This window comes from Gavialis gangeticus, unplaced genomic scaffold, assembly GCF_001723915.1.
Source record: "Gavialis gangeticus isolate Ggan-Ray unplaced genomic scaffold, GavGan_comp1, whole genome shotgun sequence".
In the NCBI taxonomy this organism is placed as follows: Eukaryota; Metazoa; Chordata; order Crocodylia; family Gavialidae; genus Gavialis; species Gavialis gangeticus.
The window spans coordinates 129976698-129993823 of NW_017729025.1; the positions used below are offsets into that span (position 1 = coordinate 129976698).

Sequence of the window (17126 nt, forward strand, 5' to 3'; positions counted from 1 at the left end):
ACCTGCCCCAGCCCCCACCCTCACTGCAGGGGCCTCGAGCTACTCCCATCCATGGCCCACCTCCTCCCACAGGCTTACCAGCCAGACACTACTTTCCAAGCTGCTGGGCTGCACTCCTGGCCATGTGCACGCAGCACTTAAATACAAAAAAACCCATGGCAACATTAAAATCGGCCACATTAGCCAAAAAAACAAAAACAAAAACAAAAAAAGCAGACGGCAGACCAACTCAAATTTTCCTTTGATTGGTACCAATATAATATGGACCAATGTATGCGTGTACCTCTAGTAAAATCAAGAAGTGCACTTCAACTTTAGATTCTCTCCCTTTAAAAAAGGAAACCAAACACTTAAGTAGATTAAGGCATTAAAAAGGCTTAACATTTCTTGATAATGCATTCCCAAAATGGGTCATCTTTTTGGGTGGGGACTGAAGGTAGCAGCACCAAATTAGGTAGAAGGGATTTTTGGCACAGTAGAAGTCTGAAATAAGCATAACTAGTACAATTCAGTTATAGACATGAATTCCAAATCAAAATACACCCAAGCAACAGCCATAATAGAACTATTTCGTTCTGTAGATTACATTGCCCCATACCCTTGTGTTTGTTTCTTATTACAGATTACTACTTTAATCTATAGCAATGTTTACACCTTAAGAGCACTGTGAGAGTCACTGAAATCCATACCAAAAAACATCCCAAGGTGCACTAAAATTCTGGTAACATCTGTACACCACAGTAAAAGCATTAAGATTCTTCTGGCACATAGCCGACTTGGAAATCGATGCATTCCTTATGCCAAACAAAAGGAGTTTCTGTAGTTGCAAGACATACTGCATTGGAGCAGGGAGCTACAACAGATTCATCAATAAGTACCACTATCCTCCAAAATGGGGGCATACAAGACAGCACTCTTGAATGCTACTGTTTTCTGAAAGAGAAAGATCTAACCATGATACCCATTACTCTAACAACAACAGTTTGAGGCAGGCAAAGATAGAAAGACATGAAATACTTATAAGAGGTAAAGAGCTGATATATAAAGAACTTACTTATTCAAGTGTTTCCTAGCTGCAGGGAGACCAGACATTTCCTCATTGAGTACATATTTTTTAGTTCCCATACAGTAGTTCTCCATGTACTCTGCCCAATGTAGCTGTCGAACATCAAAATTAAATGTCTGTTTAAAAAAGAAAAGGGGGGGGGGGTTAGCCATTAGCTTCCTCTCTCCCAAGAAAAGTCATCTATATTAAAAAGTTCTTATCTCCTAATTCAAGAAAGGACATGACATGGACCGTGTGTCACTATATCAGAGGCATCAGATGAAATTAAATAATTATACTGGGCACTTTAGCCACAAAAAGAATCCAAAAGACCTAGATTCTATTTAGTCTGTATACATGTAATCTTTGCCAAGTTATCTGATCATCCAATAGCTCATCTTTAATCTGTAAATTACCCTACTTTAGAAATGTTTTCTTAATTTCAGTAGCATCTGCAAGTCACTTAAACGATTAGGCATTTATTCTAGTCCATTTTCACATTGAGGGCTTTTATATTTAGTTTTGTGGCTTGTTAATAATGAAAATTAATCTGCATAGTTCTTCAGCATTTTACCTTATGCAATTCTGAATATGGTATAGTTTAGTGCACTATGAATCCAGAGAATCCCATGTTCCATGTATATTACATACAGAATTTCTTCACCATGAGAGATTTTTTTAAGTAGAACTTCATGTTTTAGCATCATAGCTAGATTCTTTCATCTCAAAAGAAATGTTCAATGGAAAGCAGGGCAAGTCCCACAGAACATTACAATTTTCCTAGTCTTACCCATACCACATTTCAGATAAAAGAGCTAAAAAGGTCCTAAGAAGGTCAAAAGGCCAAACAGCTTTGTAACTGGAACAAGGCAGGCTGACTTGTAAGCTGCTTGTTTATGCTGTCGACTTGCAAAATAAGTGTGAAACGAGCTCACTAGGGAACGCTGAAAAAAATATTCAGGAAAAATAAGTTGTAACAGGAGGTACCACTCCTTATCCAGTAGTTGATACCAACAGCTCAGCATTCCAACCAAGTTAACATTTAAAGATACATGTCACGATACCCATATAAAATGCACTGTATATGTAAACCATGTATAAAAAAAAATATCAAATCTTTCACACCAATATTGACTGGAAGTTCACAGAAATTAAGTTATTAAAAGCAGAAAAATTTTAAGCTCATAGCTTGAAATAATTGTTAAATATTCCAAGCTTGATATCTCTTTATGCACATTTCCTTCCAAGAATCATCTTGATAGCAGAGGCTATTTGGAGGCCCTACAATAGTCTAAAGAACACCATTTCCTTGGGACGTCAGAACAGGAAAGCAGCAGAACTGCATAGCTTAGGAAAACTACCTGGAATTAAAATTTAAAAAACACGAACATCAACTGGCTGCTGTGTCTGATCAAGGAAGCGTAACATGCAAGTTAGGATTTTGGAGACTGAATTCCAGAACCAGGATTTGATTGCTTGTTTCTTTATAGTTCTGGGTTGCATTTAACTTCTAAAATATTAACCCTATATTCTTCAGGAATTTATATGCAATAATATTATAATGTATGCATAGTGCAACTGTTTCAAGTTCTGTACTTGCTATTGGTTTCTTTTTCAGCTGGTTTACCTAATTTAGGCCTTCTCCATACATTGCTTCTTGAAGATTCAAAAGGCAAGTATCCCACAGTTTACTTTCAGGCAAGTCATTCTGTAATAAAAAGGTCACCGATTCACTGCACTCCCCACCTGAGGGAGCAGATGTAGCCAGCTGCATGCCACAGCAGACACCATTACAAGTGTTAATCACAGATCCCCAAAGCTGTATATTTTGCTGTACCACACATGCATCATAGAACATCCCATTTTGGGGATCTGTGATGAAGTTTGTGGTATTTAATGTCTGAAGGGGGCCTTATGTTCTGCATCTCAACATTAATCTATCGTGTCATGCATGAGCACATACCCCACAACCAAAGGGACAGAACAGAAAGTTCACCATTCCCCACCCACCCATCCTGAACTAGAAGTACAACAGCTAGAACCTCTAGGCCAGAACAAATATATTTATCAATGAAAGTACGTCCAGGAGACAAATCTGCCTACTTCAGTTTGATTTCATTCATCCTCTCAATATTCTATTGGCCAGCATGATGTATTCTTCACCCCTCCCCACCCAGCCCCTCATGTTAAAAGATTAAACCAAAAGAGTAGAGTTTTCCTGTGGACAGAATACATGGAGACAGTTCTTAGGTTAACATTTATGTATTTCGTTTGCATTGTCTGCCTAGTCCAAACTGTAAAGCCTCTTAGCAGAATCAAAATGTTAAGCTTTGTCTACAGATCAATTTCCTGGAAATGCTTTTAAAAAGCCTAAGACTGTGCAACTTCCCAGAGTGCCTAATAAACAAATTCAAAGGCTTTAATGGTCACACTTGTCTCACCTGATCATAGTGTGCAATATAACAGACCATAGAATTTCTAGGCAAAAAAGGCATGGAAGAATTATGGTATTTCCTAAATGGATCATTATCAAAAAACAAAACAAAAAGTTTCTACTATATCCTTCCATAGGAACAGCAGTCTGTAAAAACAGTATTGACTTATTCATAGCAGAGACAAAGCCATGATAGTTCCGATACACTGCGCACCTTTTTGTTCGTTTGATTCAACCCCTCCTCCCCCCCCCCCCCCGATGACTGAATGGCATTACCTTTAAAAACATTTTCCATTAGCCCATCTTAAATGAACTCCTATTCCATTAGTTTCTCATGGGCTCTTCAAACAGAGTCCTCAAACTCATGTTATGCAAACATTACTTGCCTTTTTGTCTTCAGGGCTTAGCTGGTTCATTAGCATAGTCATATTGTCAGTACTCCAGGTCCACGAATTGCTTGTAAAGTACTCTAAAAACATCAATGCCTTGTGAAGACGAGTTATTGCTTTCATCATCCTGTAGTCCAAGCAAGGGGATTTACAGATTACAAACGTGAGTGATTCAAAATCAACATCCCCAATCACCATTTTCCCCTCAAAACTATGCATTAAATACTGTGTATTCCCAGTTTGCCCAGTGCACAAAGCTTATTTTAACAGATCATATTTCTGCATACTGTTTATTTTGTTAATAAAAAATAAATTATCTAATTGGATTCTTCACCAGCAGTTACAACCAGAAACTTTGGGTTCAGTGACCTACTATGTTAATCTAGCATCTGTACCTTTTCCAAGGTGTTTAGAAAAAGGTGGCTCTACAAAAAGACTGAATATGGATTCTCAACTATAGTAACTTAGCTGGTGAAACAGTACTCTAAACCAAATCTTATGAGACAGCTAATCTACAAAATAGAAGTTGTTGGGGAAACTGCACTTGTAATGCAACGTCAAGTAAACAGGAAAGTCATAAATGCACTCCCCTTCATCCTAGTACCAGCTCTGTACAGGATCAGTTCCTTTGTACCAAATAGAACCACCCTACCGTGGCTGGACACAAACTTTAAGAAGCCAAAAAAATATGGCTGAAGATTGACATACTAAGAGGCACAGCCAGGCTATACCCCTTGTTTCTGCTATGCAGGTACCAGGGTGAAGAAATGATTAAATATCTGTCCAGGCCACAGTAGATCCCTTTTGCACTGTGAGGTACTCATCTCTGAATTGACAATACAAAGCAGCCACTCCAGAGGATGATACCTAGAGTATGCAGGAATAGTCTATCATCCTTTACTTTTCAAGTTAAGCAACTTGCCCAACTAGAAATTCAGTGGATTCTGTTATAAGGATCAGTTTCAGGAAGTCTACTTTTGATGAGCCAAAATACTGAGCTGTACTTAAACTGACTTTTTTGTTTTTATATTAGGGACAATACACATTGAGGGGAGAGAGAATTGCCCATTATTACAATGCCAAGGCTAGTTAAGTCAACTTAATGCTAGTCCTTGAAAGAAGTATTTTCTTTCCCAGTCTTGCAGACTTCTACAGAAGTACTTCCAATCTGATCCGATCCTTACAACTGAAGGCACCAATTGACATAAGCAGGGGACAAAAGGGGAAAACAAAAAGAAATCCCAGCACCAACATGAAATGGATTTTGGAAAGCAAGATTTGCTCCATAACTGCATGGTAGTTCATAATAAGCAACTACATTCACTGTTAACTGTTATTCTTGTAAAGGTTGCCTCTACAATTAAATACCTGTAGGTGGGCTAAGGCAGAATCCTGGAAATTTGATCAAAGCAATTTGGTCATTAGCAATGCAAGAATGCTCCCTAGTGATTTAAGAAGCTGACATCTCAGTGTTATTTACATCACTTCTATCTCCTGAAGCACAGAATCCCAAACCAGGCAAACAAAAGGTCTAACAGGTAGGAAGGAATGCGAATATAAACAGCAGGCTCTTGAAGAGCAGTTCCAGGTAAGTAACCTTTCTTCTGAGACCCCTGTGAATTTACACATTTCTTGCTATGGTCATATCTATTGTGGACTTAATTTACACAAGTGTAAATTCACAGTCCACAATAAATAAGTCTATAGTAAGATTCTGAATACCAAAAAATAGAAAAAAAAAGTGTGCATTAGAGCTTAATGCATCTGGCTGCCCCTGCTAAAAACTACTAGCAAGGGAAGCTCTAAAAAAAAGGCCCCAAGAGCCTCAGCAGTGTGTAGCTCCTCTGCATACTATCTTTTTAGTTTTTCTTAAAACTAATGGAGCTCATCTGGTGGGGAAGCCCTCAAAGGATCAAACACAGATGTCCCACTCACAGAACTGATTCCACTCACCTCTCTCATCCAAGGCTGGAAGTAGCAATTGCAGCACTAGTAGTAACTTAACTCAGATACAACAACAGGGCTGATGTTTGAGAGAATGCTTTTGATTACACAGTGCTACAACCAGTGGGAAAAAAAGTGAAGGTTTTGGTGCCAGAAGCAGAGCCAGTGGGGTCAGGGCCACGGATGGTTTGAAATCCAAGATCAAGCAGTACTCCGAAAAGAAGTATTTGATGGCTCTAAAGTCCCTTTAGATAGACAAAGGTGAACCAAGGCAAAGGTCGTTCCTTTCCTGGGCCTGCTTCCCAGTCTAGAGTGGGGGATAGATCAGCAATTCTAAACTGGTGTGCCATCAGGCATGTCCAGGTGTGCCGCGGCATTTTGGCTGGAGCCATGCCCCCAGCCTGCTGCTGCTGTGGACAGACAGCTGGGGAGTGGCTCCAGCCAGCCAGGAGGTGTGGCTCCAGCTCAAAATGCCATTCTGCTGGACATGTCACCCCTCCCAGTCTGTGTCTGGCTAGCTGTACACCCTCCTCCCCACCCCCAATTGTGCTGCAGTGCTTTATTTGGCAAGTGCGCCGTGGGGCAAAAAAAGAGTTTGGGAAACAATGGGATAGGTTGTGCAAAGATGACGTTTAAAGCCAATAGCAGAAAACCAAAGATTCAATATTCCAGCTTCAGCAGTGCCAAAGACATACAAAATGAATCACAACACAGGCTCTGTTTGAGCATGAAGCTTAGAACACTATCCTGGCCTAGTGTTGGCAAGCTTTCCTAGAAGAACTTAAGTTCTTACTTTTATATAGCTCTGGTATGTGAATGGCACTGAAATATATTTCACACTGAGGCAGAGGCAGTGACCAATAAGCTACTACTACTTCATCATGGTGAACCAAAAGCATCTATAGAGATACTGATGTGATCTACAAGCCATTTGTAAGATTGTAAAGGAACAGTTAAAACTGACCAAAAAAGCCTACGAAAAAATCTGTATAAGAGAGTTCTGTTCTCTTTAAAAAAAAAAAAAAAACCAGCACTGAAGATGGTACCGACTTTGAGGCTGGGGCTCAAGCCTTGCCCATTTAAATGGAGAGCTCTGGTGCTGAACACTGTTTTAAAAGATGATACTGCAGCTTGATGGACTGGTACAAAATGTTTCAAAATTTTAGTTCCTATTTGCATGCTCTCCATTTCAGCTGCCAGAACAGATGAGTTCTAGGCAGAAAAGCCTAGCCTTAACATGTACAAGCATCTCCAGAACATTAAGTAATGCACATGGCTATTCAGTTGAAGATAGACAAGTGAGCAGACAGAATGCAATTAAATGTTCCTCTTCAACTCAGTGCTAGCCAGTGACCCTGAAGGCTGCAAATGGAATACTGTATTTTTTTTGAAAGGGGGGTGGGTGGGATAAAACCAGAAGGGGCTAAGACTGACTAAACAGAAATGACTAGGTTCCTTATCTTTGCCGCAGGAACCAAGGTAGAAGACACCCTCCTTGCCGCAGGAGCCAAGGTAGAAGACTACCCACCAAGATGTCAGCAGACAGTGTCACTAAGGGGGCATTCATGCGGCCCCAACAAGCAAGACTTGCATATGTTCCACTACAGCTTCAGTGGTCATCATATCCTATCCAGAAGTTGAAATTCACATAACTAACAGCAGGACAGGAGTTCCACTGTTTATAGACCTGATCCTGAAGTTTTGGGGTTCTGTTTGGTTTTTTGTTTTTTTTAAAGAAATATGTATTTTAGATTGTTACATACGCTTAATAAGTATCCTTGCAAGTAGTAAAACATCACCACAAACAAAGTCAGCCATCTAAAATTTGTTACTACTGTAGCACACTTTCTGCTAGTAGCCACAAAATGGTCAGAGGTTTTCTATATATTTTCTTCATTGTAAAATTCAAATGTCAGTCATCTTCAGAGGCATCATTGGAGAACATGCAGAATTCTAACTGAAGTTATGTAGATGTATAACCAATGCTATTAGCACTTGAGACGCACACTGAACATGAACAAGGATTTTAAACCAAAAAAATTTACAGATATATGGAATAAAATAGTTACAAAGATGTTCGAGTTTCACTCATGCCAAGTTATTTGTTTGCCTTTAAGCACTATGTATAAAACGTCTTTCTGAAATGCAGCCAAACTAAGAATAATTCCGCTTTCAAATAAAGGCCAGGTTCTCCAGTAAGTCACCACTCTGTGGACGAGCAAGCTTTGGAATAAAACTTATTACTGCTCTTATTGCTAAGTATAGAAAGAAAAGAATAAATCCATGAGAAATCTGCAACATTAAATAGGTAATGAAAATTTCAGTTTTTCATGTAAGCATGGAATGAAGGTACAAGGGAATACAAATAAAGTTAAACATTTGTAATAACATGAAACTTCTGTAACTCTAAGAGATAGCAAGAACAGAAGGGACCTCAAGCAAAACTTTAAAGCCACAGACTGCTTTGCTGCTAAATTCTTAATTTATGAAGCTTCTCGTTGCATTACAGCAAGACACTGGCAGGGTCTTTGCGAAGCACACAGTGCAATTCAAATACCTGGAATATTGCTGTAACATTACTTGTAAGTTTTAATGTGGATTCTAGTTCTGGAGGGGCAAAAAGGAGAAGCAAGTGCGAAACCTTATTCTCCCATGCATCTGGTTGCATACAGGCTAAGACAGTCAGTGACCACCTTGGCTAAAGACAGAAGTTACACATAAATGGGTTTAAGTGATCAGAAACTGGTTTAAACTTGTAACAGAACTTAAGCTCAGTGCACATAAACCAGTTTCAAAATGGTTGAAACTGGTTTGAAATGAACCTGGTTGAATGTAGTATCAGACTGAACTGATTTGGGTCAAACCAGTCTACAAAACTTCTGTCCCAGACCCCTTCTTGTAAAAATCAGTCCCCCCCCATCATACTTTCCAGACCTGGGCTTTACTGTGCTATCTGCTCCAGAGAACAGAGCTAGCGCTGCCACTCTGCTCCCTAGCTGGAGCAGTGAGGGACAACTGACAAGCCTAGCTGGGGATGCAGCCCAGGGTACAGGGGGGACTGCCCCCTCCAGGCAAACCCTAGCTGGGGTCTGGGGCCAGGGAAAGGGGTTAAACATCCCTTCCCCTGCTCAAAAACTTACTGCTGGCTGTGACTGGACTACAAGTCCCAAAGGCACCTGGAAGCAGAAAGAAGAAATGACCAATCTTGTAGAGTCTTGCTACTATGATTCTGTACTGCAAATCCCATAAAAATCAGGGGCAGCAGAAAGAGGAACAAATAGCCAGAGAGTTGTGCTCTAGCTCCCTGGCTTCTGGCCTGAGCCACTGCAGACACCTAACTGCAGTTCCTGAATCAAAAAAGGTAAGTGTCTGTTTACTCCCATTTCAATTTAATCTGTACAGTTTAGACTAATCTGCAAAGACTGAATTGATTCAGCCTCAGGCTTTTTGGACTCCATACCTAGCCCTTGACCTCAGCAAATAGCATCTTCTCCAAATTACTTATAGAACAATGTTTTACCAGAGCTGTATTGTACCACAGACTGATGTCATATTTTATTCCCTGTCTGAAAGATTAGTTGGATCGTCTTCTGATATCTTCCCACAGCAGGAGAAGCTGAAATGACCACAATATTCTTTTTAAAAAAATAACATCCGATCAGCTTTTAGATGTTATATACTTCCATTCAGATTTACAACATTTATACACCAGCTTGAATTATTCATATCTTTCAGAATGCTCTATGGTTCTCAGAGCAGTATGCTTGAAAGGGAAAAATTGTTATTACTAGGAAACACACCTAGTTTTGCTCAGTAGGTGTAATCTTCACTCGTTCAGTCTTAGCACTGCATGAAGAGCACTATATACTAAGCACTGAAGAGTCTGCAATTTAAGATCATACAAATGATATTCTTATTTATTACTGGCTACACATCTTAAGTAACAATTTCCTAGACTTGGCTGGGATTGCCAAATTCCTGACTAGGGCTCTATGCTACACATTCAGTTTCCCACAGAGTTAAAAAAAAAAAAAAAAAGTTATAATGGATTAGTGTTTGAAAGTACTTGAACAGGTCAGATAAAAGAAGGCTAAAATACTGTTTGTTTATTTGTAATCATTATACAAAAAGACACCATAGCTCCACTGCCAGATTTGTATAGTGCCTTGCACAAAAGTTAAGTAGTAAACAGCTGCATTGTGATACAAGTGGTTAGGTTTCTCAAGGCATAACACTTGCTAAAGCTACAAATGTGCTATTAGCACTGCTGACTACTACTATTTATATGGACACAATTATTATCAATTCCTATAGATAACATTAGAGTCCTACAGCACACATTAGTTAAAAACCCTGGAGTAGAAGGTTGTATCTATCAAGTCTTCCTTCCCCTTCCTTAAGTTTGTGTATAATATGCTGAAAGATGATAAATTTTATATAGTGTGCCCCTTTTCCTAAAAGTCCTCCAAGTGTAGAAATTGAGGGAAAAAGACACTACTGAAATTAAAATAGTAAGTATCTGAACTGCTAATGTGATTAGATGCACACTCTCTCTCACAATTCTTTGAAACTATTAAGCCCTAAAACAGGACCAAGAGAGCAACAGGAGTGTGACTGAAAAAAATTATTGAAGAGAACACTACAAAAACAAAGAGCCTGTTATTATGGTTCAGTGTAGAAAGACAAGTGTCACTACTGCAGAAGCAACTCTAACTAGGTTCCCACCCCCTCCATTGAGATCTCTCTTTTACTATGGCAATGGAACACTTGTTCCAGTATTTTATTTTATAAAACAAGTTAGTTGATTTGTCATTTATAGGTTGTAATTTTTTTCATATTGCAAGCAACGGGCAAAGAAGTTACCTGTGGGGGGTGGGGTGGCATTCAGCACATTATGGCTTCAAGATTCAATAAAGAAATGGTATATGGAAGGAGTGATAAGCTGTTACTGTGGAGCTAGTGATGTCAGTTTCACGGTTGATTTTGCCCAGTGATTTTTGCTGTAACCATATATTGCAGGTTACTGTTCCTTGGTCATGCTCCCTAGCCACAGGACCAAGAGGAGCACCCAACCACAGCAGTGAACTTCAAGCCAAGGAAGTCTTCAGGTGATTTAGTTAAGCTGCCTTCCAAATGTACTTTGCTCTTGCATGGGTTCTTTTGGTAACTTTAAAGATCCGGGCCATACAGTGTACAATTAAATTGTAACAACAAAACAATCTAAAACCAATATATTTAATAAATGTAACACGCAGTGTTATATATTGCTATTCCTCTGAATAGAAAATTAAAAAACAAAACCTGAAAGTCTGAGGACATTGCCCATGTAGACAGGATACAATGCGAAGGAAGAAAGGGTCTTGGTAAGACAAACTGAGTCATCACGGCTAACAAAACAGACAGTGGTTTCAGTAATGCACAAGTAAATTGGTAGTTGAAGTAAGAACAGGTCTTCTCATCTACTATTAGTTATCGAAAAGATTCCAATGCTAAAGAGGCATCTTTTTCATCTTTCACAAAAGATTCTTCCACACAGTGTGCCCAGCCATTTGAGTAAGTTAAAAGTTTTTAAACAGCCTAAATAACTGTTTCTCTCAATTTAGTATCATGCAGCATTGTTGATATCTATTCCACCTGCTTAAGTCTTGTGTACATTGGGAAACTCACTCACTGCTTGCCTATTGCTGCTGTTTTAAAAGCAGTCATCTGTAAGAGCCTTCATGCTGACAATTCTCCATGAACTGGAAGAGATCTTATGTAAATTTAGTACCTCACCATTTGTAAGATGACTTTAAAAAACCCCCAATTCACATCTTTGGGATTCAAATAAGTACTCCAGCAAGACAGAACTAGGTCTGACCTTTCCAATATATCCACATAAAATTAAAACCTAGCAAAAAGGGTTTTGCACCCCTTCTCTCTGGGTCACCTGAGGTAGAAATCCAGTGACAGGGACTGAATAAGATATTTCTCATTACTCCTACTAAAACTAGTCAAAGGGGAAACAAGAAATGGCAATTATTTCAATGACTTCTGAAATTCAGTCATGCTTGTGGCAGTCATTTACTGATCACTCTCCCTCCCGCCCCCCCAACCCAAGACAGACTAGCATTTAAGTAGACTCGATCTTGTGTGTAGCTATTTATTGCTACTGGAAGACACCATTCATGGTTTATACTGCAATAGTACCTACACACGGGCCTTAACTGCATTAGGCATTGTACAAATTGAATGCTTCTTACCCCAAAGAGCTTATAATCCAAAGATGTGTTTGAATGCTAATATAAGCACATGTGCGCTCTTCTACATTTTCACCAAGACAGCTCCAAGGTCAAACAAGTTTGAAACCCAAGACATGTTTTGAGGATTACCTTTTCCTACTGGAATCATTTTAAAGCATGCCGACAATGAAATCTCTTTTAAAAAAACCCAAACAAACAAACTCCCATAGGTTTGATCTAAAGCCTGGGACAATTAAAAAAAGTAGTCATTTACTATACGTGTTATATCAAGTTTCTAAATGTGAAAGCAGAGCAGGTTTTCAAGAAGTTATTGAACATAAAAGTGTCATAAAAAACACAGCAGAGAAACTTCAAGGATTACATTATTTAAAACATTTAAAGTAGTGTGGGGAGCAGAACAAACAAGATCATATTACTACTTAAATGTGATTTAGTTATGTTTGTTTAGTTAAAACCATATCATTTTCCCACTTCAAGAAAAAAAAAGTGTGTTAGCTAGACAAGAACTTGTCTATTATAAACTGAATGGAGTGGCAAGATAAAAAAATTCTGAAGATGCCCTGTACATGCCAAATAACATTTCATCATCCAATAAAAAAAAGAAAAAAACAGACCCCCCCTTGTTTCCCCTGCCACTCATTTTCAGTTTATAATAACAACAATCTTGGAGCTGGACATCTCATAGAGCATAGAGAAAGGATTACTGGCCTGAAGCACAGATCAAAAATCAACTTTTCCCCAGCCAAACATTAACTCCTCTGAAACACCCAGCCACTTGATTGTTATTGCTTGTAGTCTGCAAGTCTAAGAGAAAGCTCATGCCATTGCCTTAATCCACAAGCTTCCACCACCTTAGCAGCAAAATGGTCCTTCTTACCATGGCTTCTGACCTGTCAACCTGAGAACAACATCACTCAATAATGCAGGCAGTATATGGCCAACTGTTCTCCAGAACTGAAGCAAAAGGGAGTTGCTGTATATTTTTATATGGGGACGCCTTACTGTTTGTTCTAAAGGATTCATCTTGAAACTCAAATTTAGATAGCGTTCTGTAGGAAAAATAAGGATCAACATATTTTGAATTTCTATTATTTAAGAAAGCGCTTGTATTTAGGTCTTGAATTTTAAAGTTTGTGCTGACATCAATTAATACTCTGAATGAAAGTTATCCAAAAATACAGTCATCCTTGTTAGTGGAAAAAAACCTGAATGCAAGTATTTTTTCTCTTTCAGAAGAAGAATTCAACCACAAGTATAAGCATAATCAGAAAAAATTCAACATTAAATATGCACTTTTGTAAGCACGGTGTGTTTAAGACAAAAAAAAATTAAGTTGGAGGAACAGACAAGACAGAGCTAGTCACCATTACCTTGGGCTTCTTCCAGTAATCCTGAGGTAGATATCATACAGGAATGCTGGGGCCTTATGGCTTACAGCAATCCAGTAATGATATAAGAGGTGATTGGAGGTTAGATTTACATTGGGCCGTCTGAAGGCCTGTTCGAGAGGATTCCTCTTGAAAGTAGAAATTACATGGTATTCTGAGAAAAAAAAGTTGTGTAACAGCTTTGATAATAACCATGTAAAATTTAAGTGGTTTTCAAAAGTTACTATGTACAATATTTACTCCCGAATTTTACTCAAAATAGACCTCCCAGATGTTTCTAAATCACCTACAACAGATAAAACAGCTACAACTGCTGAACTTTTAAAGTGACAGTCCAACAGCAATTAATGCATCAAGACTGACTTCATAATTTTGACTTTAGTTTTGTACACTTCACTGTAGCTTCTCTCTTTCTGTTCCTCTTATTTAAGAAAGTCTAACAAACCCCTCTGATTGCAAAAAATAGGCTATTTGCTACTTTTTAAAAAAAAAAAGAATGATTTTTTTTAAATCATAGATATTTCTCAGCATCTGATCTGTACTTCAGATGACAGATTATTCACTACCTCTAGAAACTTTTAAAAAAAGCTATTCAGCCACTATTCTACATTTCTTGCACAACCAAAAATATTCAGAGGTAAATGGGATTTCTAGGTGAACGGAAAAAGAAGTGCAGGTTGGTACGATTAAATAGTTGCACACAAATCTATCTTACCATTCTAGTCACTTCCCATATTTTTCAGACTAGTTTGAGAGAAAAACTATTCTAACCATTAATTAGACTGGGATTTAATTAAAAGCCAAAAATACAGTAGTTTTCCAATCAGTTTGCCTGCAGTTAAAAGCTTTAAATATACAATGCAAGAAACTGAGTAAAGCTAGGAAAATCTTAGCTGAAAAGTGAACAATTTTCTTAATACTAAACACAGGCCAAGCTCATAAAATGAAATATCCAAATCTAATAGACACTCCTCTGAATATTCCCTAAAAACTGACAGCTGCTTAAGTGTTAAATAATCTCACTGAAAGTGAAAACATTAAATTTTAAAGAGTAATTTATGGTGTGTGTGCAATAATTAAGAGCCAGTCTTTTGAATGTAGAATTATATTAAAAGTTGAAAGTAGCTGGCCACATTTTCTTGGAGAATGATTTTTCTTGGGCAAATTTTATATTATGTAACTATTTAAGGGAAACCAGTGCAAGACAACATTCATTTTTATTCATCTGATGCAACTCTATGAAGTAAAAGGCTGCTATCATACCTCTCAAGTGTGCTACATGCACAAAAATCTCTTTTGGGCTATATTTCCTAGATGCATCTAACAAGGTTACCACTAAACTCAGTAATTTGGAAATACTGCTCTAGTATTACCAGGTTTCTGATATTCCCTCTGCTCAGTGCCTTACTCTCCATTCTACCAACCTGTAGCAGGCAGATTAGGTTGTGGTAGCAGTTGGGAGAAGAGCAAAAACTCATACTATGTGAAGGCAGAAAGTGGCAAAACAGAATATAGGAAGAATAACTGAACAGAGAAGGAAAAAATGGCGTGCCACATTGCAAAGATGAGAGGTATGGCTGCTGTATATCCAATTTATTGCTTTTTAAAAAAATATTATTTACAAATACTGGTCTCAATACCTCAAAGTTACAGAAAATTTCTACTAAAAGCACTTAGAAGGGCCTTCTGGCAATCAATTGGTTGCCACAGCCTCAGAAATTTTCCTTCTATTAAAAACTATGGAGGACATACAGAAAAAGAAAAAAAAAAAAAAAAGAGGCAACATACCAACTTCACCCCAATGGAAAGGATTGGTGCCACCTGTTGTACAGTTGTACACCAGGACATTTCTTGGTCTGAAAAAGATTAAAAAAAGCAATTGAGCAAATTAAAACCAAACAGAATTTTAGGTAATTGTTAAAAAGCCCATTTATCCAAATCCCTCTTACCCTCTCCAATTATGAAGTTGGGGACAGTGGAGGATAATCTAATTATTAGAACTGTGTGCACCTACATCAGTAGTTCACAACCTTTTTAGACCCCAGGTACCCCTCAATGGATTCAAGGCACCCCATCGATAACTTCAATGCTTAACTTCTTGCAGAGGGGCTTAGCATCAAGGGTGGAAGGATTGGCCAGGCAGGGACAAGCCTGTGCTTCTCACACCTTGTGGCACCCTTCTAACGGATCTCATGATGCCACAGCACTGCCCTACATGTTCCCAGCATTTTTCTTTAACAGCTGTACTGATTCTTTCCTCTCGGAAGAAATACTCCAGTTGTAGGTATAAGAAGTGTTTTAATTAAAAACAACTAACCACTGGAGAAAGCAAGAAGACATTTCTATTCCTTCATGTATACCACAGCACCATTGGCTAAGAGCACTACTGAGAGGTGATGTCTTCCTCTTCAGTATCAGATGCTTGCTATTATAAAGTTATAAGCTTGAGAGTTAGTATGATAAATCTTAAATTCCTTTATATTATGGGAATAGCAAGACACCGATTAGCAAATAAAAAGAGGTTAGATATAACAACAGCAGATCACACCACCACGTGCCAAGTGAATTAGTTTGCACTGTCACCTGTTATACCTATTCATGCCAGAATACCAGGCTGCAGCCAGTGTTGCATTGACAACTACATCTACTGGAACAAGATCTGCCACTGCACTGTTGGAGGCTCTCATTGTTCGAAGAATTCCTTTTCCTGCCTTAAAGAAAAGAACAGAAGGCCCACCAATAAAACATTTCAGACTTTGCTTTTGTCTTGGAAAGCCAACAATATCCATAACTGTACTAAAAATATTTACTTACAGCAATAAAAATACCACTAGGTCCATTGAAGTTGTCGATCCACCCCTATTGTGAAAAAGAAAAAAAGATTCAGTCAAAGTGTACTGAGTTCAACTGTTTATAAAAAAAATATTTCTGAAACAAACTGACCAAGTAGGACAAGCTTCCTTTTACTTTTATAGCTTTAAAGGTAGGCAGAAGGTAGGGGAAGGAGGCACCTGAAAAATTAACTGGTTCATGGGCCACCCTGCCCTGTTTTCAGACTAGCACAGCTAACTATTTCTATTTATGCATAAAATATATGAACAACCACTTATACCATATTACTTTTCATATTCTGCTTCTCACACATTTTTACTTCAGAAAAATGACTTTTCTTTTTTAAAGTTTTCCTTAGTGGAACACCAGTAACAAAGTTTCTTACTGGCAGTTAACTATGGCCTCAGCAGAGAGGCTGTTGCAATGTCATTACTTACTCAAACTGATTTTCTGTTGTTCTTTTAGTTTGCTAAGAACTTTATAAAAGGATATTTATAGTATAAAAGGAAGTTTCTTACTAACAGCTGTTCAAAAAAAAAATGGGGGCTTTTTTGTTGGTTTGTTTTGGTTTTTTTAAACTTGAACCACCAAAGCAATAGTCCTAAAAATAGCCATCCAGCAGCAATGCGGTCACTTATTAGATTTTGATTGTTTTTCCTGAGGAGGATTGTTTTCTCCTTTAACATGTGCATTTGCAAACACAATTTAGGGAAATCAAATCTTGAAAGATTCAATTCTGTTATGAAAGCTGCCTTAAATGTCATTCACAGGAGAACTATACAATGTTGGCAGGATGCTTCAAATACATAAAAACGGACATAAGAACTCCTTCCCCGCTTTACTAGGGATACA

At 38.2% G+C, this 17126-nt stretch overlaps 1 protein-coding gene across 4 annotated transcripts in view; it reads right to left on the reverse strand.

The window, feature by feature from the left end:
- The window catches only part of FAR1 (fatty acyl-CoA reductase 1), a 77634-nt gene that overhangs the window by 8881 nt on the left and 51627 nt on the right, over window positions 1-17126 (reverse strand). The window contains exons 6-11 of one of the 4 annotated variants that reach the window (XM_019519554.1): window positions 16257-16301; window positions 16035-16153; window positions 15231-15298; window positions 12932-13103; window positions 3866-3995; window positions 1055-1182 (exon numbers count right to left, since the gene is read on the reverse strand). In XM_019519554.1, coding sequence (XP_019375099.1) covers window positions 1055-1182; window positions 3866-3995; window positions 12932-13103; window positions 15231-15298; window positions 16035-16153; window positions 16257-16301 — 662 coding nt within the window. Of the gene's footprint in view, window positions 1-1054; window positions 1183-3865; window positions 3996-12931; window positions 13104-13424; window positions 13597-15230; window positions 15299-16025; window positions 16154-16256; window positions 16302-17126 lie in introns of all 4 variants that reach the window. The other 3 variants (XM_019519552.1, XM_019519553.1, XM_019519551.1) reach the window with 3 other exon arrangements.